Below are 22927 nucleotides of genomic sequence, written 5' to 3'. Positions count from 1 at the left end.
ATGTTAAACAAAAGGAATAATAAAAATGATATTAGGATAATCTCCCATCTACAATTGCAATTTAAATTTGATATAAGATTAAGTATGCTTAATATCTTAGAGTTATCTCTTTGGGTTTTTTAAAAGATAATTTTTTATGTTTTTACTATAAACATAAAGGGAAAAACAATTACCCCCTGGGGTGGGGCCAATTTTGACAACATGGCTTTTATTTGAACAAACTTGGTAGACACTCAATAGCAGACGTTTTATGCTAAATATCTTAGCAATAGCTCTTTGGGTTAAATAAAAGATGATTTTTTAAGTTTTTACTATATACATACAGGGAAAAACAACGACCCCTGGGGCGGGGTCAATTTGAACCCCCGGTTTTTGTTTTAAAGAAGAGTTTTTAAGTTTTTTACTATACACATACATGTATAGGGAAAAACAATGACCTAAACGTCGGGCCAATTTTTACCCCGGGGCTTTTATTTGAAGAAACTTGGTTGACACTCACTAGAAGATGTTTCATGCCAAATATCTAAGCTCTAGCTGCTTAAAGAAGATTTTTAAAGTTTTTTTTATTTGGGTTGCCATGGCAACCAGAGTTCTGCATGAAATTTAATTCTTTGAACAAATTTTAAAGGTGACGACCAAATTAACATTCCTGTGAAGTTTGGATGAAATTGTTATAGTAGTTTATGAGGAGATGTTGTTTAATTAAAAGTTTAAGGACGGAAGGACGGACGCCGGACGAAAAGCGATCACAAAAGCTCACCTTGTAATTTTGTAACAGGTGAGCTAAAATGTCCTTCAAGTCTGAAGTTATCAACTTTGACAATTTTTGAGAAATAAACCTCCGAGCAAAAAGGGGGCGTAAACGATTGGATAATCTTCCATTTTGAAATTGTGTCATATTTTGATACCGGACATGTATATCAAGTTTGAAGTGAATAGCTTTGATAGGAACTGAGAAAATAGACCTTAAAATATGATTATTATGAAAATGTACTTTAACGAAAAGGTTTACCAACGCTTACCACAGGGTCATGACAATAGCGGCACGTTTTCTTCGAAAAGTATGCACATTTTGGAAAATATGCAGCCGCGTAATATAAATAATCTGGAGAAAGTAATCCTTCGGAAGTATCAAAAGCAACAAAATTACATGAAAAATGAAGACTCAGTTTGTCCTTGAAGGATTATGAAAACAGTCGATATCCCTCACGCCCCTCCCAACCGGATTGAATGGTACTTAATTCTAAACACTTAATGTAAGTGCTTGACTCAATGATCCCGAATGACCAGACAAAAAATAACAAAATATAACCACTCAGCACCATGACAACTTCCTTTTAGACACTATCATAGATTTGCTTTAAAGATCCTGTAACTCAAATCTTTTTACGGTTTTATATCATACATATGATGCTCAAACGAAGATTTATCAATATTGTAAGTTTCAAAAAGCATTATTAGTAAAGATATTTCATGCAACTAAAGGGAGGTATTTAGAAACTTATTTTCGATAAAGTCTAAGCCAAATTTTTCATAAAGAAATGAATGCATATATTTTAATGATAACTTATAATGCGTATAAACATCATTTGCAGTACATTTTTAACATGTTCTACTATTTTAGAAATTGTTTTAGAAGAATAATCATATACATATATAAAATTTCGCTCAAGTGTTGTTACATCCTTATTAACAACATACAGGATATTTAAGGATACGATATACATGTATAACCTTTTTTAAAAAATCATGATAAATACCTAATAAGCTTAAAAAACTTGAAGATCCATTGGGAGCAATTTAAGAGAAGGTAAAAATCATATATTGGTTTCATAAGCTCAATTCACGAACAATAATGAGAAGTTCGTCCATTTCTAATGCTAAATAGCAACAGGTATTATGAAGATCCTGTGTGTTGTAATTTAAGTGTAAAAACTTCTGACATATCATCAACCAGTATGTTATTTATACTTTTTGTTTGTAAAAATAAATAAGCAAACATCTGATATCATACGAACGTATTACATAAAACATTCAAATAATTTAAGAACAGCCTTAGCAGTGATCATATTAAATGCACTGACTATACTAATTCTTATCTTTTTGAACTACATTTAACAAAGTTTGAATGAGTTCACCATTGGCCGACTTGGTTGTGAAGATTGAAGGTAAGGTTAATATTGGTATATTTACAATAAAATAATACTTCTACATATCGTTGTATATGAGGAATGGAATTAACACATGGTGTAATTAAAACACAGAGGCGGTCATATTAGCTGGCCTGAACAAGCTCTAAATAGATGTTTTTATAAAATTTGCCACGATGTCATAGTAACAATGTACAAATATACTTAATTTTCCTAAGTTATTAGTCCTAGATCGCTCACCTGAGATCTGTCGTCAACAAAGAGCATAATTCACTGAAACGTGATTCACTATTGACCTCAACAACATGATTAATTCACCTGTTTAGAGGTACAATACGCCTCGTTTCTTGCCAAATTACTATTGGTGCGTAAGAAATGGATTTGTATTAGATTCCTTGTTGTTTTTTCATAATATTAACATTTTATTACTTTATATCACTTTCCAACCTTCAACTTATAAGATAAACATAGTTTTTATTTCACCGACTTAGTTCAGTATTTTTTTCCATTTTTTAAAGCATAAACAATAATAATCAATAAAATACGATACTATTCTACTTTCTTTTTCTAGGAATGGGGTTCCTTTTGCTGTATTGTTTCGCTGCAATTATTGTCAGTGGTAAGTGATAATTTGATTTATAAAACTAAAGTTAAAAAAAACTAGTCGTATAAAGATAATACGTTCGCGCTTTTTTTAAAACTATATAAGGGGTTTATCTGTCAAAAATTCCTATAATTATGTTGACGTCAGTACTATATATATTTCATTGACTTAATAAAATGCAAGTCATGTCCCTATACATCACCGAAAAAAACACAACAAAACAACAACAAGAACAACAACAACAACAACAACAAAAAAGAGAGGTATACAAACAACATAAAAACATAGCGGTCACATAATGATTGTTTTTAATAGATCACGTGACTAAAAATGCCGTTTTAATTGTTAAAAAGAAATGTTTCTTTCAAGGGCAAAAGAATATAATTATTGTTTACAAAAGTATTGTATTAAGAGATACTGATATTGGCTGTTTAAGTATACATGTATATATGTACGTACCTCACTATATTTATAATAAAAAACATTTATTTTTATAGGATAATTGTTAAATGTAGAAAGAAAAATTCAATAGAAATATCAAAAGTTTGAAGTGTGTAATATTTCTAAAGAGCTATAGCGTACCATTTGTTTTGATGTTGGATTTTAAGTCACAGTGACACTGTTATGGTCATTTGATGACCTCCTAGCTTTACTGGTAGTTGGAACACCTGGAACCATATACCTTAGTAAGCCAACAGAAAAGCTTCCTCACATGAAAGAATCTAGATTCCTTAACGGAAATTGAACCAAAATATTTTGGAGTCGGCAATTTTTACCACACGACCACGGACGTTTCTGATGTACAACATACACCGGATCGTTTGATGAATAAAATTCTTACAAAAGAATCTCACAATTCATATGTATTTTTCAGTATCCACATCAGAGTATAGTTATTGTTCAATGTATCCAGAATACAACGGTAAGTAACCCTTTCTCTTATAATGTCAAAGAAAATAATTATGAATAATCATCGAGGTGTTTGGAATGCTCAGCCAATTAACGCCTTCAATATACAACTTCAGCCTTAATATCACGTGTACATTTTCAGAATACTGTATTAACATTGACCATTCTGATTTAATTGATCCGGAACAAACCATTTGCCGAAATTTCAATATCATAATCGTCAACAAGGCTACATTTATGATAATAAATATTAAAATAAGGCATATAAGAATCGCATTTAGCTCGTTAAGTAACACACTTTGAACGTCAGTTTTTCTCTTTCAGTCCTTTACAATCTTACAAGGCATAACAATTGTTTGGATGTAAAGAAAGGTAAGTTATAAACCCTTGTATCTATGACCGTTTCAGTGCTAAATATTTAAAATAGAAAGTCTGTATTTACAAAGATTTGTAAACATTTGAGCAAACAATTGTTAAACATATAGTTAGATTACCAAGAAATTTTTATGTGGTTGATTTAGTTTGTCATTGCACAACACAGTAAACGTCTTGTTGCTACATTCCAGCTTTATTGATGCATAAAGACTTGTGTAGCGCTCCGTTCCGTATTTCAGGCACTAACGGGCATTAGAGTAGAAACACCAACGTTTCGTTAACTTGCTAGATCGATTCCTGATATGAAACAATTAAAAGTTTCTGGCAAGATTCGAACCCACAGAGGTGAGGATGAAGTGCCATGAACTTAATGACATAAGCCAAAAGACCGCGGAAGCGCGACAAAGATAATCAGTATAATAGAGAGAAACGAAACGATTTATAAAAGAACGAATTTACAGTAAAAATGAATATGTTGCAGGCTCGAATCGTGCCTACTCCTGGACGATATTGGTAAATACACGCTTTTAATACACGGCACTTACATCGACGTAATCAGTATTTACTATTTAATCATGAAAATTTTGAATCTTTAAACATCCGAAGAAGTATCAATATCTTAACTCTATTATGAGCGTTAGTCAAAAAATAAAATGATGTGTCTGTCCTTTACAAGAAAGCGATTGGCGAAACTTAACAGAATAATTCCTTTTGGTGATCAAAGCGTGCACATCAAACATAAAAAACCCACCACCAACTACGCAGACAACCAAAAATAAAATACCAGAAACAGAATGATAATGTCGTGCTGAATGATATTTAAGGACTGGAAATGTACTACTGCAACTAGCAGAAGAGGAGATGATAAAGAATTTTAAACACAATGATAATGAATCGTCTTTATTGTATTTATATGAATTTCAAAGTAAATTTATTCAATAAGTATTTTCATAAGTTGTACAACATATATAAGAAATAAAGTTGAAATATGTTCATACTTGTGCCGGAAATTATACATGTATATTTTAATGAATTCCCGAGCTAAACTTCACACACATTTGAATGAACCTTATACGAATGATTGTATAAAGACCGCGGACTTATTTCGGCATAAGCAAAGACTAAAATAGGAACCTTGCACTGGCAACCAATGGTGATGATGCATGCTAAATACAAATACATTTTAATGTGTCTTTTTAGTATTCGATCTCCTTCAGCCACTGAACGACGTTGATAATAAACCTTCATGTAGGCTGCATATAGTAAAAGTTTTAGCTGGTAAGTACATTGTATCAAATATTCAAATTGGGTTTTATTTTCCAAGCCATTACGTCAATTTTGACACATATTTGGTGATATCCGTCGAATTTCTGTTTTCAAAATCATTTACAACATGTAGAATCTTCATAGTAGGTTTGTTTGTTTTCCTCAACCGTCGGTACGTCACCCCGACACAATATAGGTGATCTGGCGACGTAACAGTTTTACTGGTGAAGGTATACCTCATGTGCCCTTCCGTGCATTATTTCAGACACAATTTTGCACTTGAGAAGAACCACTTACGTTCAATAAGCTAGCTAGATAGCTTCCTCACATAAAGGAAATAAAGTTCCTGTCGGGATTCGAACCCAAAGCGATGTGGGCAAGTGATTTGATGTCATTTACCTTAACCACTCGGCAACGGACGCCCCTTCACAGTAGGTAAGTGGAAGTAACTGCGACCTCTGCAAAAAAGAACAAATACATATATCTTTAGTTGCCGCAGCCTAACCGTCTTATTTAGTTAAATCATATTTTATTGATTTTTTATTTTATACAAAAACAGATACATTGTCACATGTAAACATACTACAAAACAGTAACGAATACATTTACAGTTAATACATGGATGTTATAGTTATTATAAAAAAGCAAAAGGGTCGGGCCACAAGTTTTAACAACATTAGAAAATTGACCCTTCCCACCGTCTAATCATGGCCGCCATGCTTTGCTTTGGCCCTACACCATGAGCTGTCTGGACTGGCAACTTGTCCTCTTTGCAAATGAATCTCAATACCGACAGGACAGCACGGACAGACATGCTTTATTATAGAGAAGGATAAGGGAAACGTTGAAAGTGAGGAAAAATTACATACTGCAAATATTGCTGAACACGACCCGTAAAAAAGAGATGCAATTACTGCTCGGGGTCGTGTGGGATTGCGTTCATTGACCGTCACATTTTCTTGTTGATCTGGTTTATCATATTTTACTAGTAATCGGCTGGGATATATGAACCTGAAAGAGACAGCTTTCTAAGCAATATTTAGATGACATTCCCGATACATTTAGTTCGACTCTAAATTCGCGCAACTGGTAATTTGTTTATGTTGATGAATGAACTGATAACTGAGTTAAAAGAAAGGATGAGTTGAAGCATGCAAAGACAGAACCAAACCGTCGTTAGCAGCAATTGGTCAAAATTTTGTTACTGAATTCAAATTTTTTCCCTCCATAGTTGTATTTTGATATTTTCACAATGGTCAATAAACATATCACCTTATTCACATTCCTAATATAAAATGATAAATGTAAGCCACTTGATCATACTTGTAATGTGGTAAAGGTTCAAAGTATACAAAAAACTGTGCCTCAGGTAAAGAATTGGCAGCCATAGCTAAAAACTTAAGACGATTAATAAATGAGTGAAATATGATAAGATGTGTAAAGTTATTCCACACACAAGGATTGATTAAAGAGTTTAAAGACCATAATTTAAAAAAAACCTAAAGGAGCAATGGGCATTTATATTTGGACCCTTTTCTAATAGATACTTAATTATATAGCTAATAGATAATAGTCTAATGGAAACAACAATGTTGCAAGATTGTTGAGATACATAATTTTAAAAAGTAATATTAATTATCATTTAGATCACTTTGGACCGAATGCAACAATACCACACCACTGCAGATGTGACGGTGGATTAGATCTAGTGCAATATCATACAAACGTTCATGACGGTATGTTACATTAGACAAAGCTTTAATTCCATCAAAAATTACAGCTTAATTTCTACTTCAGATTTAGCTAAATTGTTATCAATTTATAAACCATAATGCTTATAATAAGAGAACATTTTAGTTTATGATCATATTAAGTTTTGCCATAATTAATTTAAACATTGATGTATTAAATAAATATAATAACTAACATATAATGCCTAAAATACAAACAAATAAATAAACACAATTTTCAAGACTTGTTTATTATTTTACTCATTTTGTTTGCTATTTTGTCTACCGTTCAAGTAAGTTTGACTGGCTATAATCAATATTACAGGCACCACTGATCATCGGGACGCGTGTTCGAAGGATCATGCTCCGTACAGAAGTGAGATATTATATATCCAGCCAAAGGGCATTTAAAGTAAAAAAATTGTACTTAAAAACATTCCTATATTTTAAACACTTTAAGTAGAAACTAGGTTTTCTTTTTTGTTTCGTTTGGTGTTATTGTTGCCACACATTTTTAAAGTGAGCAGCGGATGTAAACTTACGGACGACTTTTTTTATTTAATATATTTTTATTGGCGATATTTGCGTCTATATATTTCTGTATTGTTTCAATAGTATCAATATGTGGTTTTCAGCATTGTACAACCAGTTCTTTGGGTCACATCATCACCATGACGGTCAATGCAGGACTCATGATTCAGGTTGGTAAATAGACTCGAAGATTTCAATAAACAATTAGTGATACTAGTTAATGACGGAAAGCTATAGTCTGAATTGTAAAAATATGCCCCAAGGAGCTATTGTCATCGGAGCGCCAGAAGAAAGTGACGCACGTAAAGACTGAATATTATGGTAACAATCCCTTCTTGTAAATCTGTTCTTGGAGACATTTAGGAATATTCAAGTCTCCTACGAGCAAAATCTCTATATACTGCAATGTGTAGAAGCAATTTTATTTATTAGCCAGAAAGATTAGTAAATACCCCCAGCGTTCGTAAGAAAGCGTTTTCCGAATTTTTAGGCGCTTCTTGAATGTATACAAATCTGGTATCAATCATAATTTTTCTTTTATAGTCAACAGATAATTGTTCCATTTTTTAAATTTAATCAATTAAATCAATTCAATTCAATTAATTAATTATTTGATCAAATCCAAATTAAATCTCTCTTAATCAAATACACATCATTCTTGCCTAATTTCAAACCAGTGGAAACTCACTCGATGACAAAGAAAATTATTTAACACAAAAACAAACAAATATCCTCAAATTTATTTACTGTATTCTTAGAAAATAATTGTAAACAATTGCCCCGTTTTTTTAGAATGGCGATTGTGATAAACTCGCTGTGGTTAAGCAATAATAAATACATAAATGTGCAAACAGAATTTTAACATGAAACAATGCTTTACTGACATCTTGTTGAATAGTTTATCTAAATTGTTTAAAACATAACATGAACTGAATTAAATGCAATTTACTCGTTTAAATGTAATAATTAAAACAGCACTTAATATATTATTCTGTCGATTCAACCTGCACATTTTTGTTTATTATCAATTCCATATAACTTCGGGGCCTCCGTGGCCGAGTGATTAAGGTCGTTGACTTCAAACCACTAGCCCCTCCACTGCTGTGGGTTGGATTCTTTTATGTCAGGAAGCTATCTAACTAGCTTACAGAACGTCGGTGAAAATACTCAGGTGCTCGTTCGTCCCTGAAATAATGCACGAAAGGGCACTAGAGGACTTCCTCCACCATTTAAGTTGGATCGTCGCCATATGATTTTTAATGTTTTGGTGTAAGGTAAAACCAAATCAAACAAATAAAACCATAAAAAATAAAAAAAAACATATAACTTCTCTTCTTTTTGTTTGAAGTTTGGTATGCCCTTAACAGAATAAATAAAGACGGAAATGACACTGACAGATGTCAAAAGGACTTCATACTTCATCTCAGTTGTAAGTAATTCTAATGCAACTCTTATGTCACTTCGCTTTAATTTATTCATAGTCCCATTTCAAATCAACAAACATGTAAATACAAATTTAAGCTAAAATACACCTTTGTGTTTTTTTCTAGTTTTAACTAAAATTGGAACAAATAATATGTCATATTTTGGTGGTCAATCCATCTTACAGGTTTTCCTGAATACTTAACAATAAAAAAGCACTTTTACGTAAAAGACGGAGTGATTATTAGCGGGATGGAATTTGACCATAAAAATTGAACTCCGTTTTCGTATTTGTATGTTTTTTTATATATTGCTTATTTAAAAGAAAGTGATAGGGAGCTAAATTAAAGGTAACTTACATATGCCACTGCTGATAATAAAATTACCTAATAAAACTGAGTCTGCAACATTTGTGATTTTGCTGTGTTGGCCTTCCTTAAAGTTTTCCATATTGACCCAATGAATATCAATTATTTTTCATTTTTTATTCCAGACTCTTTCAAACATCACTCTGATAATTGTAGATGCGAAGGTATGTTAAGTCAAAGCATTTATTACTCTAATCGAGTTTAATATTTTTCAAGTCAGTTGAAAGCAGAGTGCCAGATATTTAAATTTTCTTATGGCACGAAAATAAAAAAGAATAACATTACATGCATATATTGAAGGTGATGTGGACATACATGCATTATATTGAAGGTGATGTGGACAGAGGTTAAGAACAACTAATAACGTTTTAAACATCCGTGCATAACTATCATATTAATCACGACGTTTAGAACAAGGCTAAATGTGAACATTTACTATTTCGATTGCCTTAATGACTAACTTTTATTGACGTTTTATATTTATAATTTACATTTTATTTATTTCTAATTTAGATCAATGCTTAATATTTCTTTAATTTTATAGTCGGAATACTGCTGTTCTGAGTACACAGAAGCGTTCCCTGGCTTGATTTTACCAGTACAGATTTTGAATTTACTAAAGTCCTGAATCTACGAATAGTTTTAGTTAAACTGCTTTTCTTCTTCTCTAAAACTAAAATGCAAATTAAATGCATAGTATAGACCTTAACTCTACATAAAGGAAACAACATTTTAAATTTTTCAATTTCACTTTTGAACAGTTTCGTGCCTATAGCAATCACCCGGTGCAAATGAAGTTGATAATGTAATGGGGAATACCTGATGATAACTGCGAAGTTTGAAACTGTCCAGTAGTGCAATTAAAACAAAATGTTCATTTATTAAACTTGCATGGTTTACCATACATACAGTGCCTGTTGTTCTTGCTACCACTAGTATTTGTCACTTGTATAGCTCTTACATATAAAGCAGTATATTTTATCATTCAAAGATACTTCTAACCTTCCATCGACAAGATCTATAACACACTCAACAACAAGTCTGCCAACAAATCATTATATAACTTGTCAAAGGTTTAACAGTTTTACAAGTAAGTTTCAACTCTTGGACACAAATAATAAATTTCATTTGCTGTTTTGCTTCAGTAAAATAGGTCCATCAACTAGAACAAAGTCTTGTTCTTACATATTTTTGAATATACACAATTATTGTAAGTGTTGAAAAAAAATTGTTGCTTTCTTAATATGAGCTAGATGGTATGTAAGATGATCAGTTTAAAACAAACCAAGTTTATTCATTATTGAAGCAAAAGTTAGAACGTGCTTTTAGATTAAAGAAAACAAAACAATCTAGATAGCGAACATACAAACAAAGAAAACGTAGAAAAGACTTATCCTACATACGAACAACACGCTGTTTTGACATCAAACTTTCTATTAAAAACAAATCTAAATATTAGTTTTAAAAAGGAGGAAGTTGTCTGAAAAATGAAATGAAAACAATGTAACAAATAATACAACAACAAATACTCAAGATGTATGTTAGAAAAACAAAAGAAGCAGGCATGCTTGTAGGAGTATATTCTTGTCAGGAAAATATGTATATTTTCAGAACTAATGCACCTGGTAGATGACTGCATGAGTGCTAATTCAGGTAAAACTATAAGTCTACTTCTATATGAGTGCAAATTCATGTAAAACTATATGGCTTTTTCTATATGATTGAAAATTCAGTTAAAACTATATGTGTGCTTTTATAAAAGTGGAAAATCAGGTAAAGTTATGTCTACCGCAAATGATTGGAAATGCTGGTATATATACTTCAGTATAACTGGAAATTCAGGTAAAACTGTACGTCTACTTCTATATGATTTGAAATTTAGTTGTAACTATATGTATACTTCTAAATCAGTGGACATTCAGGCATAACTATATGTCTACTTCTAAATACCTATATGTCTGTCTATCCCAGTTTACTAAGTACCAGGAGTAGTTTTCATCTAATTGTTTGTTTGTTTGGATTTTGATCACACTATTAAATGACGTCCTATCAATCGCTTTAATTGATGTATAAGCATATTGTGCTGAGTGCACTGAATACCGCCTTTCGTTGATGATCGAATTGATTATAACATTTCAATTAAAATGTTTGAAAAATTGTTTTTCCATCTAAAATGAGTTGAATATTTTTTAAACAATTATACTAGAAATAGACCAGTTTAGATGAATAGTCTTTGCTTACAGTGTGGCACTATCTGGATGACCTTCAAGTCAAAGACCCTGAATGCCGAAAGATTATACAACGTTATTTGGCCGGTAAGTAGTACTTCCTACTAATATATTTATGCGCTTGTTTTGTTTATCTGTTGTTTTTTCTACGCCGTTTAAACACAATTTAGTCGTACTTCGGAGGTCACTTTTACCTTACGGGTTTCCTTTATAACTAAATATTGTAATACATGGTTAATGATAATAAACTATTTATATATCATTAACTTTTGTGTCGTTTCAAATTCTTACTGTTGTGTCTTAAATCGACTCAGTATTGTCATTAATTTCTATGTCTTCAATTACTTTTATAATTATGTATATAATTATTATTGTATATATTATATTATATATATATTATGTTATTTCGTTTATTTAAAATTCTATATGACTTTGTACATAACATCAGTTAAACATAATTTATAACTTTATATCATAACTGATATTTTATTTCCAATTTGTTATTTGTTAACATTTTCAAAAACTGTTGATTATTGGTTATCAAAAAATGGATAGAATTCATTTCAAACATGTTCATTCTGCATCACTTTGAACTTTACTGGCTTTTTCTTTTCAAGCAACTTTTCAAAAGAAAAAATGATATACCTTTTATTTGAAATAATTTTAGAAAATGTGCCCATTGTAGACATATCCACGTTAAGCTTACTCTCAATCGTCCGTGCTATAAATATCATAAATCGGTGTTTCAACATTTTCTATATACTAAATTATAGTACGTTTTAGCTCTCTTTATTTTTTAGCTCTCTTGTACATTGAATGTATGGTTTATTTGATTTCTACACATCTATTGTTATATTTGCAGAACAATACAAAAACAGCATTTCAAGCTTTCAGAATATGGGTATATGTACCTGCCACGAACGTTCACAGCTTGTTGATCACCACATTCCTCATTTGAGTGAGTGCCTTTTCTTTTTTGAATGCTTTATTCCGACAAAATCTATAGGATGTTCCGTAACATGTAGTTAATTCTTAACATCTGTATGTAATTGTGTTTAAATCTATTTTTATATAGGAGGTAACATTGGGTGACAATTTATCTCGGGCATTTGGTCATTTATCTTTTACCGTCATGTGAGATTAGTAGTCGGTAACTTGTTGAGAAATTGGGAATTACTGGTAAAATAGATTTTTTCTTGAACGTCTGTAGAAGATAAATTCTGTAATAAAAAGAAGTTTAGTTATATGTCCTTAAACTTATGTATGTATAAGCATGGTTGTATACGATATAATGAAATAAACTTATTCTCTAAATCTCAGCTTTTACACACTTTTTTTAAAAAAAATGAAATTTATTGACAGAAGTGGTAACAATAGGAAAGTTCTGATCAGGATAGCACGCTTCACTTTTCTCAGTTGTGGATAATATAAAAGAAACAGTTAAAAAAGAGAAATATTCTGCAAAACTGCTTATTAGACTTACCTGTTAGTTAAAAATAGTTCAGGTTTGATGTAAAAACCATTGTTTTATTTAATTTTAAAGCACATGGACACTAAATTTCATATAGTGACTTTCAAGCTTTACTTGTGGAGAAGACCTAAGGTGCAGCTTTTTGCATTATTTCAGGCAATCATATTGTTAATTAAACATAAAATTACATGAAAAACTTATTTTGAGATTCTTTGCGACAATATAGGTTGAATAAATCTTTTGTTTATTATTTAAACAGAAAATGGTAGCTTGAGTCAATGCTCTAACACTAATGGAACATATTCTAGTAAGTAACATAATTATATAAAATCAAAATTTTTGCATAAAGTATGCAATTAATTAACAATGCCATTAAAAACGAAACCGTGATGCAAGTAGGGTTTTGTGACAAAACACAGTACAAAAGTGACGTTAAATTTTAATATGTTTGGGAAAACAGCCTTCATAACAAAAATGTTGTTATATCTAAATATGCTTAAATATACTACTCAACTTTTGCTAAGCAACATATATTTGAGTGTAAATATTTTTGGGATAATTCTATAAACGACGTGCAAAAGTTTTTAAATGTTGATTTACTGTTTTATCAATTCAGCTGAAAGACGAATTTAACCCTATAAATGAGTGTTACCCTGATTGTGTGCTAGAGAAGAGGATGGTTCCCCCTCTTTGAAGGTTTTAAAACATGCAGCGTGTTTCCTATTTTGTTAAATTGGATTTATTTTTGTGTACTGTTTAAGACTTAATAACGTATGTAGCACCCGTGACTAGCAATAACAACTTGGCAATGCCTTCTCATACTCACTTTTAGGTTTCTGATTGTTCTAAATGATATGGCTGCCCATTCTTGGACCAACATGGCTCCAAGTTCCTGGGTGGTCCTGGGTTGCAGCTGAGGACTTGAATTTTTTTGCAGCTTACTCAAAATGTGTTCTATTAGATTTAAGTCAGGTGAGCAAGCTGGCCAGTCCATGCGCTCAATAGACTCCCTCTCTAGATAGTCCAGGACCACGCTGGCCCTATGGGGGCGAGCGTTATTGTCCATCAGAATGAACTGTTCGCCAACTGCTCCAGCATACAACCTTACCTGGTTGTCTGAAATGTCGTCAACATACCGCTTACCTGTCAATGTGCCTCATTTAAGCACAACCATCTCGGTTCGTCCATCCCGGCTTATGCCTTTACACACCGTATCTGACCCACCTCTGTAGCGGTCATGCTCATTGAAACCGTTCATCTTGGTTCACAAGATTCTAGCACCCCTATCTGTGAAGTCTATGCAGAACCTGGACTCATTCGTGTAAAGAACGTGTCTTGTATGTTGCAAGGTCCACCGTGTATGCTCCATTGTCCATTCTAAACGCAACTGGCGATGTCGACTCGTCAAGGGGATACGTATCAAGGTATTCTCGACCGCAAATTACCTTCATACGTACCAATTGCATGGAAACGAATCACGGACCCTACAGCATTAGCAAGGTCATTCAAAGAAAGGTTGCTGTCAAAAACCTTGTATGAGGTGTGTGAACGACAAAAAAAACGATCCTGAACTGGTGTTGTGATTCTTTGCCGACCTTCAGGATGCTTCCTGTTGGGTCTTCAATGTAGTAGGTATCTCTCCCAGGCTCTGGTTATGAAGGTGTGGTGTACACCATGCGCGACACCAACCTGGCGGAAGGTGGCCCCCTGCTGCACCATCCCTACAGCCCTCCATAAATCTGTTTCTCTCAAATTCCGCCTTATGTTATCATTCGCCATATCGAATGACAAATGTAAGAAATGTAAGCCACTAAATGGCAATAAGCCGGCAATGTCGCCGTATAACAAAAGACATGTGATTGTACACCCCTATCAAAACATGTAACATTTGGGTTTGCATGTTTTCCATGCTACCTTAACGAGTTGTAACGGATAAGTCAAGACGGATTCATGCCAGGTGATATCTCAAAACATTGCTGAATCAGAATTTTCAAAAAAATCTGTTTCATACTTGTGATAATATAAAAGTAAACTTATGATGATTAGCAAAAGTTGAGAAGTATATAATAAACCTGTTGGAAACGGTTGCAACTGCATTGATACGTAGTTATATTACATATTAATTTTACATTAATAATTTGGGCTGTCTCAAACAGAATGATATTTGCGAAGATAATGGATGTTTTCTTTTAGTATATAGAAAGCCAATGATTTAGGAATTGTATGTCTTAGTAATTAATGTGTTGTTTGATGAAATAAAGTATCCGAATCGTTCACAGTTCTCACAAACTGATGCATGAGTAAACAATTATTTTGCTTGTTTATTTTTGTTCCATTTTCAGGCATTGTTAAAGAGTTTTTAAAACAAGTTCAAGGACATGGCTGTCAGAATCATGATGTTTGTAAGTAAGAAATATTACAATGAGATGTATGTGAGTACATTAAATTATATTGAAGTTCGGTTTTGCTATATGATAAAAGTAAAACATTCGTCCATTTATTCAAGTGCGACTACAAAATTATTTACATCTTTTCAGCAACGTTAACAGCATCAATGAGGTTAAATGAAACTGAGCAACAAAATTTTTCAATGTTTTGTTACTTTGGCCGTTCTTCAGGCAGGCTGTATGTTCCTATTTCATAATGTGGTTGGCTTGGTTTTACTGCGCACCAACACAAATCAGGTCATATGGTGCATGAGTGATGAGATGATTTTTGCTAAACATAGGTGTTACGCATTTAAAGCAACACCACGGTACTAAACCACACCAGGTGCTCAAGCTAAGATATACAGTACATAGGCACTGCAATTATGATGCTTCAACCCTTAAAGGCAATCCTTCTGCAACAGGGCATGCTAGACATTCTTTAATCACTTATTAATAGAATAGCCAATTAATTTAAATAATTTTCAATCCTGATACCACAGCACCATTTGAATTATTTAAAGATTATGCGCGGATGATATCACTTTATCACGTTGGGGATAACAGAAGCGGGAGGGGGAGGGGATGTAGCCTGTACAGAATTAAATCAGGTAGTTCACATGAGAACTTGTCGAACCAATCAAAAACCGTTGTTGATAAAAAAAGGCTCTAAAAAAAGGCAGTAGAGTGTTTCGTGAAACACCAATATATAAAAGGTGTGTTTATTTTCCAACACCCTGTTGTTATGTATATGTGACCCTTGACAAAGTTAAAGGATTTTGTTGTTGTTGTTGTTGATAACAGGATCAGAGTCTTCCTTAACCTGCACAAAATGACAGGACGTTGATCATGTAAACGTAACATTTCTAACAAAATTTTTATTTGAAAAAAAGATTCAGAAGATTTTTTAATGCCAGAGGTAATAAAATATCTGACCAAATGACCCGTTTAATCATTTGTCAGTAGATAATATCAGACTATAAATCATATTGTTGCAGTGTGGGCAAAACTTGAAGGAGTTCAAAGCCACTGTAATGTCCACCACCACCATGGATCTTGTGGTCAATGGACGGACTGTCAACAGGACCTGATTATCAGAGCTGCTGGTAAGAAATTCATACAATTCTGACTTTTTTTATTAATTCCATTTTATTCAATTGCTACGTGCTTTGTAAAACAGTTTGAATATTTAAATGTCAATATTTTAAAATTATGTATGTTCAAAATTGTGATTAATTAAAGATATACTTTGCTCAAATTTGGTATTAGAAAATATCGATAATTGTAATTATTTGTAAAATAAAATAGCAAATAAATATATTTTTCTTCACTCAAAGTAGATATGTTTTATTAAATTTCTATAATCTAAAGGTGGTCACAGTATAAATATATAATGTCATTAAAAATAACTGGCGGTTTTTTAAGAAAAGACCTACTTTACTTGACCTGTAATAGGAAATACAACTCCCCATACATAATTCAATCATTCTTTTATTCAAATAAGACATATTCAGTAAGAATTTCATAGATTTCAATAAATATCTGTGATTAAAATATTGTAAGTATGAACAAAGTATATCTTTAACGTAGTTTTACATATTACTGAATTAATATGTGCTAAATTACAATAACATACTTTGCATGAATATCGTTTTTTGGGACCGATAAAAAATAAGTTTTACAAACATTAATATATTATACATAATTACGCGTAAAAAATTCTCGAAATTGTTTGTTTCACAACAAATATTTCTAAATTCGTATTATTTAAAATCAACATTATGGTAGTTTGTACTTATAACAGATAATGTATTTCATTGATTAATCGAATCAAATGTTGATCGGTTGCTAAGTAATGAAACATTGTATGAAGTATGAACATTAATATGATGAATCATAATTTTTGATCTACAATAATTCATTATGTGCTATGTAAAGATGTTTCATATCTATAGCTAATACTTACCAATAAAATCCCTATACTGTATAATTAATCGTGGTTAGCTTACACGAATGATACAAGAAAATCAGCAGTATATTATATACTTTTTTAATCAATTCAGGAAACTCTTCTTACATATTCATTACAGTTCAGTACCCAACAGCTAATTCCGACAGTTGTGTATGTGTCAAAGGTAAACAATTCATTGTTGAAACTAACTTGGTCTTATAAGATATGGTCACATCTTTAATTACTATTATATCTCATAAACAGACTAAAAATAAGCATAGTCTGCAATGTTTAATTTTTGTTACCATTCTCGTTTTCAAGATGTTACAACAGTATTCATGTATGTGTAAATGGCCATATTTCGTTGATAAATGTATATGTACGAAAAAGACTAAAAACGTGTGCCTGATTTCAATAAAGGTTTTACATTTTTTCTGTAGCAAACATGCCCCTAACATCTTTATTTACAGCAGCAACGCCAAGCAAAACAACAGCTTCAGTGCAAACAACATCAGCCCCAACCACATCTGTGGCCTCAATTTTTACAGTATCACCAAGACGTAATTATACTTTTATTTGTGTTCTATTTATTTCATTGTTTTAATTTGTACACTGATGTTTAAAAGACCTGCACACATATTCTTTTACATCCATCACTTATTCATGGAATAACATTTTGTGTCAAATTTCATTAACATCGCCAAAAGAACTGTATTATCCTTTTTTTTAATTTGAATTAAATGTAGTTTCATATTAACATGTTCTTCGTCATGCTATGTTCCGTTTTAGCGATTTATAACCGCCTATCTGTCTGTGTAAACACCCAATTAATACGAGACTGCATCATTTATAATATTTTCTTATTGACAAATTTCTTTTTTAGCCTACTTGATAATTGTAACATATTTTGAAAGAAACGAGAAAATAAATGTTATAAAAAACAATTAATGACTCATTCCAAAATAACACAGAATTTTCATCATATAATTAGTATCATTGCAACCACCTCTAATGATGCAGAACTTACTCTATTTTCAAAAATATTTTTCTTAATAATACAATATCAAAACACTTTCACCGTCACAATAAAAATGACTGTTTTGCAACCGCCTTTTAAATCAGCAAAATATTCTAAATATTTCACAGCTACTTTTATCTTAAGTTATATTTAGCATTCTTTTTGTAGAAGTAACTACCTCATCTCAACAATTATTATATTGACAATAATAACAATCAATATCAGTATCTCCGTTATCATTTAAATTTATTTTGGCAACTTATTAACATATTAACGTTTTTTCCATTTATATAACATCTTCTTCAGTATTTTGTCATATTTGAATTACTCAACAACTTCCCTTTCCTCCCTTATCCTTTTTCATGTAGTAAATATGTTTGTACAAACAACTTCTGTAAAACCCACCATTTTATTAGCCCCACTCCCTCCTTTTAAACTACTATTTTGTCAAGGTCAACATAATCTTGTTTGCAACTTCTTTTCATTAATAGGTGCACATATCTGCAGGTGTTAATATATCTTTCACATTATAATGAGCTGTATCAAAAGGTTTCTTATTTTAAGCATGTATTACTGTACATTAACTTTAACTTGCAATGCCAACTATTGTGAAAATATGGTAAAAAACGCACCTGCAACATTTTATTGCAATGTTAAATGTCATTATGCCACCTCAAAATTGAACAAGCGGCAGTTTTTAAAAATTTGAACAGTATGCCTTTTTTTCTTAATATATTATAGATTTTACATGTGCAGAAGTCTTGGTTGTTGAATATATTGCCCTAGCACAACACACAACTCATCCTGAAGCAAGCCCTTGTGATCCAATTAATGGCGGATCTGACGATGCCTATGTTCTTGCCTCGTGTAACATGACGTCACCGATGACGTGGAGAAGAGGAAAAAGTGTAAAACGCGTTCTATGCTTTTGATAAAAATTATTTTGGTTGTAAACTACTTAAATTTCAATCGAACACTTTGAGACTGATGGCTGGGTTGTTTATTTAACGTAAATTTATGCCTGAAACAAATTTATTCGTGTAAATGCATTTTAAAATTATTTATGATTGATCAATAGGAATATTTTGTTGTTGACTAGATGCTTTATTTTTAATATCATAGTTTGTTTTGGACTTTTACTTTATAACATAATATCATTTAAATATGTAAACCTTCAATTAGCAGTCAATGTGTAATTTTGTTTTATGTTTCAGATAATGACTGATTGCAAATCCAACACACATTTGATTCCAGGATTTACTCCAATATCGACATTTTCACAGGACAACTTTAACTCAATAGGTTCACAATCGGGTGTATTTCTTGAATGTTATAATAGCGGATTTAAGGTAAAAACAATGAAAGGTAAAATAATTGAACACAACTTGTTACAAAGGGATTTATTCCGTATTTCTTAACGTAAAATTATCAACATAGTAGTCTTTAAATAAGCTTAAACAAATATTTGCTTAGCTATTGAGATGGAAACAAGTTTTATTAGGAGCAACAACACTGGTCTTAACCCATTGCACCACACAATGTTTCACTCATGAATGCGAACATACGTACTCTGTTCTTAAAAATATCGTAGTGAAAGACCAAACAAAGTCATCATTTCTGACTTTTGATCTCAAAATTAGTTTAAACCTAAAGTTAGAAGTACCAAAATTAGTCTTCGCTTGACAATTTAATTCATAATTACATAATTTATAATTCGTCAGTTTTGGGATAACCAAGAAATTTCAGAAAGTAATAACAACACTCGAACATGAGAAATGATATCGATAGAGCCAGAGCAACAAATGATCATGAAATCAAAATTTCTTAATATATTCACTTAATGGAAAAAAAAAAACACTCTTAACATATATTGAAAGGAAATGATAACATTCCATTCAAAATATCTCACTTATGTAAAGATTAGATTAAGATAATGCCACACTGTTGCGGGTAAATCTATATAAAACGTATAAATACAGGAAAATTACATTACTTTACTGTTCATTTAACACAAAATGTAACAATCTTATATTCACAGTATGAAGAAGTACAAATAACTGAACATATGTTTAATTATAATTCTGCACGTTTGTAACGTCACTTTTCATTGGATAATCGTGACGTTTATATAGTTTTATATACACGGCTGCTGTCGATTCATCAAGAAATCTTACTTTTTTCTTTAAAAAATGATGCTTGCTGTATTATACTTTCGTTATAAAGATTGTTGACAGGTTATATGGCCGTATATAAACGGCTGTTTGCAATATAACCCTCGCCTAGCGGCTCGGGTTATATTTACAAATAGCCGTTTATATAGGGCCATATAACCTGTCAACGATCTTGATAACTAATAATATAACCAGCCGAGATCGTTTTTATAGCGTAATGTAACATATTTTATGACACATGCACTACCTACAGCTGATTAAACTGCACATGGGATTATTTCAAATTTCAATGAAAAAAAGTTAAAAATCGAAAGCGAATAATGTTCAGTTATTTAAACGAACACAACTCTCCTATTATTATACTAAAGCAGAAGGATGTCGCCTGCAAGAACAAATACTAACCTTAAAGTGCTTAAGACACACGCTGAGCACTGCCCACACAATAATAATGATTAACCAAAAGCACCCAGGTGGGCTTCGATTTAAACCGTAATATGTTAACAGCGGAAAGTGGTTTAGAAAGCAATTATATGTATACAAAATGTATCTTTAAAATGAATTAACATTGACAAAAGCATACAAATGAAATAATAAAGCACAGTCAACATGAACAAAAATAAATGATACGCAGAAGGGCAGCGTTATTGAAACGTAACCACTGGTGATAAACGAAATAACTGTGCCCTGTTTGCGATCCAATATAATTCAATATAGACCACCAATAGCACTTAAAAGCACTTGTTGCTCACGCTCATTGTCACTTTTATGGAGCCTATACTTTTTAACTTGTACCTTTCTTACGATAACAGAATGTAGACTTGTTTAAACACCGTGCTATTGAAATAAACACGTGTGTGCTATTGTAAAACGAAACCTTACATATACTCCATTTTTTCTAAGGCAAGCTTCTATTCTGTATAATTACTATTCATTACTTTTGTTACACATATACATGTATTCCTATATATAAATACAGCAATTTTAACTATATCTTATCTTATTTCAGATGGCGATTCAAAAATGTAACAGTTATCCTGAGATTATTCATGTTGAAGGTGGTGCACACTTCAACAATGACCCTAATAACTATTATGTAATTGTCTAAAATATTCTCATATTGCATATTGCCGCAATGCCGTGATCTCTTTTATTTCTTATGGTCTTTTTATAGGTATAAGAACCTTAAAAAGTAACAATTTTCTTGCATCAAATGCAGCATTGTTTTGAAAAATAAATGTTAAACATTGTTGTTATTCACTTTTATTTTGTTTTCTGCTTTCCCGATAAGAAAGAAGAACGATCAGTGATCACATGTGTCGCCTCATAATTGCCAATTGCATGTTGTAGCTATTGTGTATAACTTATACAAACATCATTAATGGGCAAAAAACGTTTTTTTATTCAAGGGCTATAACTCGCCCAAGAATCATTCAACCGGAAAACACGTGCATCTTGCACAAGGACTTTAGCTACATATCAATCATGTAAAGTTTAATCGAAATTGCATAAATGGTATAAAAAGGAGTCGTCCGTACCAACTTTAAATATAAAAATGATTAAAGGGTCCTTACTCTGAGAAAAATCACTGAACAAATAATGCAGATGATATACATGACTAGACTTGGTACTGTCCATTTCTGTAAGGTTTAAATGAACTTGCACTAGCAGTTTTTGAGGAGTAGTACGGATGGACAGACGGATAGACAGACAGATGACGGAAAAGTGACAGTAGGGTGCGAAATATGTCAGCCTAATACGAAATAAGTAAATAATCTCGGCTTGAAAAAAATTCGTTACTGATGTACCTTATTTTGAGCGGTGTTTATCGGCTATTTAACACTGGTTTTGTCGTTTTGATGCGAAAGAATTAACCACTCAGTGCTACGGCCTTCCTGATTAATTCATACGAATATAATTCCCAACCGGTGTTCAATAGCTCGTAAATGCCACTGAAACCCTTATTATTGCTAAAGTAACGTTGATATAACGCAAAAGAAATTTTACATGTACATATATGATGTCCATGCACGGCGGGCATTCTATGTTACAAATTGTGTCATATTTCAAATTTTTTTCAAATTATTTTTACGTATTTTACTTGACAATTATTGATGACAAATTAAAACTTTTTCATTAAATGTAGCCTGTGAATGTTTTCTAAATGGCTTTTTCGAAAGAAATACAAACATAGAGTATTTAATGGTTAACCACCTGAAAAGAAATTTAGTAAGTTATATCATGTATCTCTTTTCTAAATTTTGACGCCTTTGAAATTAATGTAAGAATAAATTTGCCGATAAGTACTCA

At 31.8% G+C, this 22927-nt stretch overlaps 1 protein-coding gene across 3 annotated transcripts; it reads left to right on the top strand.

The window, feature by feature from the left end:
- Positions 1-2093: 2093 nt before the first annotated feature.
- Positions 2094-21867, top strand: LOC132722336 (uncharacterized). 3 transcript variants are annotated; one of them, XM_060706814.1, is made up of 22 exons: positions 2094-2168; positions 2722-2769; positions 3629-3676; positions 3988-4035; positions 5239-5316; positions 6951-7040; positions 7360-7410; positions 7670-7735; positions 8914-8994; positions 9481-9519; positions 10347-10445; positions 10967-11008; positions 11599-11670; positions 12446-12541; positions 13314-13361; positions 15397-15456; positions 16479-16586; positions 17571-17615; positions 17872-17991; positions 19191-19357; positions 19664-19798; positions 21627-21867. In XM_060706814.1, exons 1-22 carry the CDS (start codon positions 2129-2131, stop codon positions 21723-21725), a joined length of 1680 nt encoding a protein of 559 aa, XP_060562797.1. In that variant the 5' UTR covers positions 2094-2128; the 3' UTR covers positions 21726-21867. The 3 variants fall into 3 exon arrangements, with proteins under 3 accessions (XP_060562797.1, XP_060562799.1, XP_060562798.1); XM_060706816.1 differs by having other exon boundaries at positions 2095-2168; positions 17905-17991; XM_060706815.1 differs by having other exon boundaries at positions 2096-2168; positions 17902-17991.
- The last annotated feature ends 1060 nt before the right edge of the window (positions 21868-22927 follow it).

Source organism: Ruditapes philippinarum, unplaced genomic scaffold (genome assembly GCF_026571515.1).
Source record: "Ruditapes philippinarum isolate M1 unplaced genomic scaffold, ASM2657151v2 ctg335_1_1_1_1, whole genome shotgun sequence".
Taxonomy (NCBI): Eukaryota; Metazoa; Mollusca; class Bivalvia; order Venerida; family Veneridae; genus Ruditapes; species Ruditapes philippinarum.
Note: the sequence above shows the minus strand (reverse complement) of the source record. Positions and strands in the feature narration are given on the sequence as shown.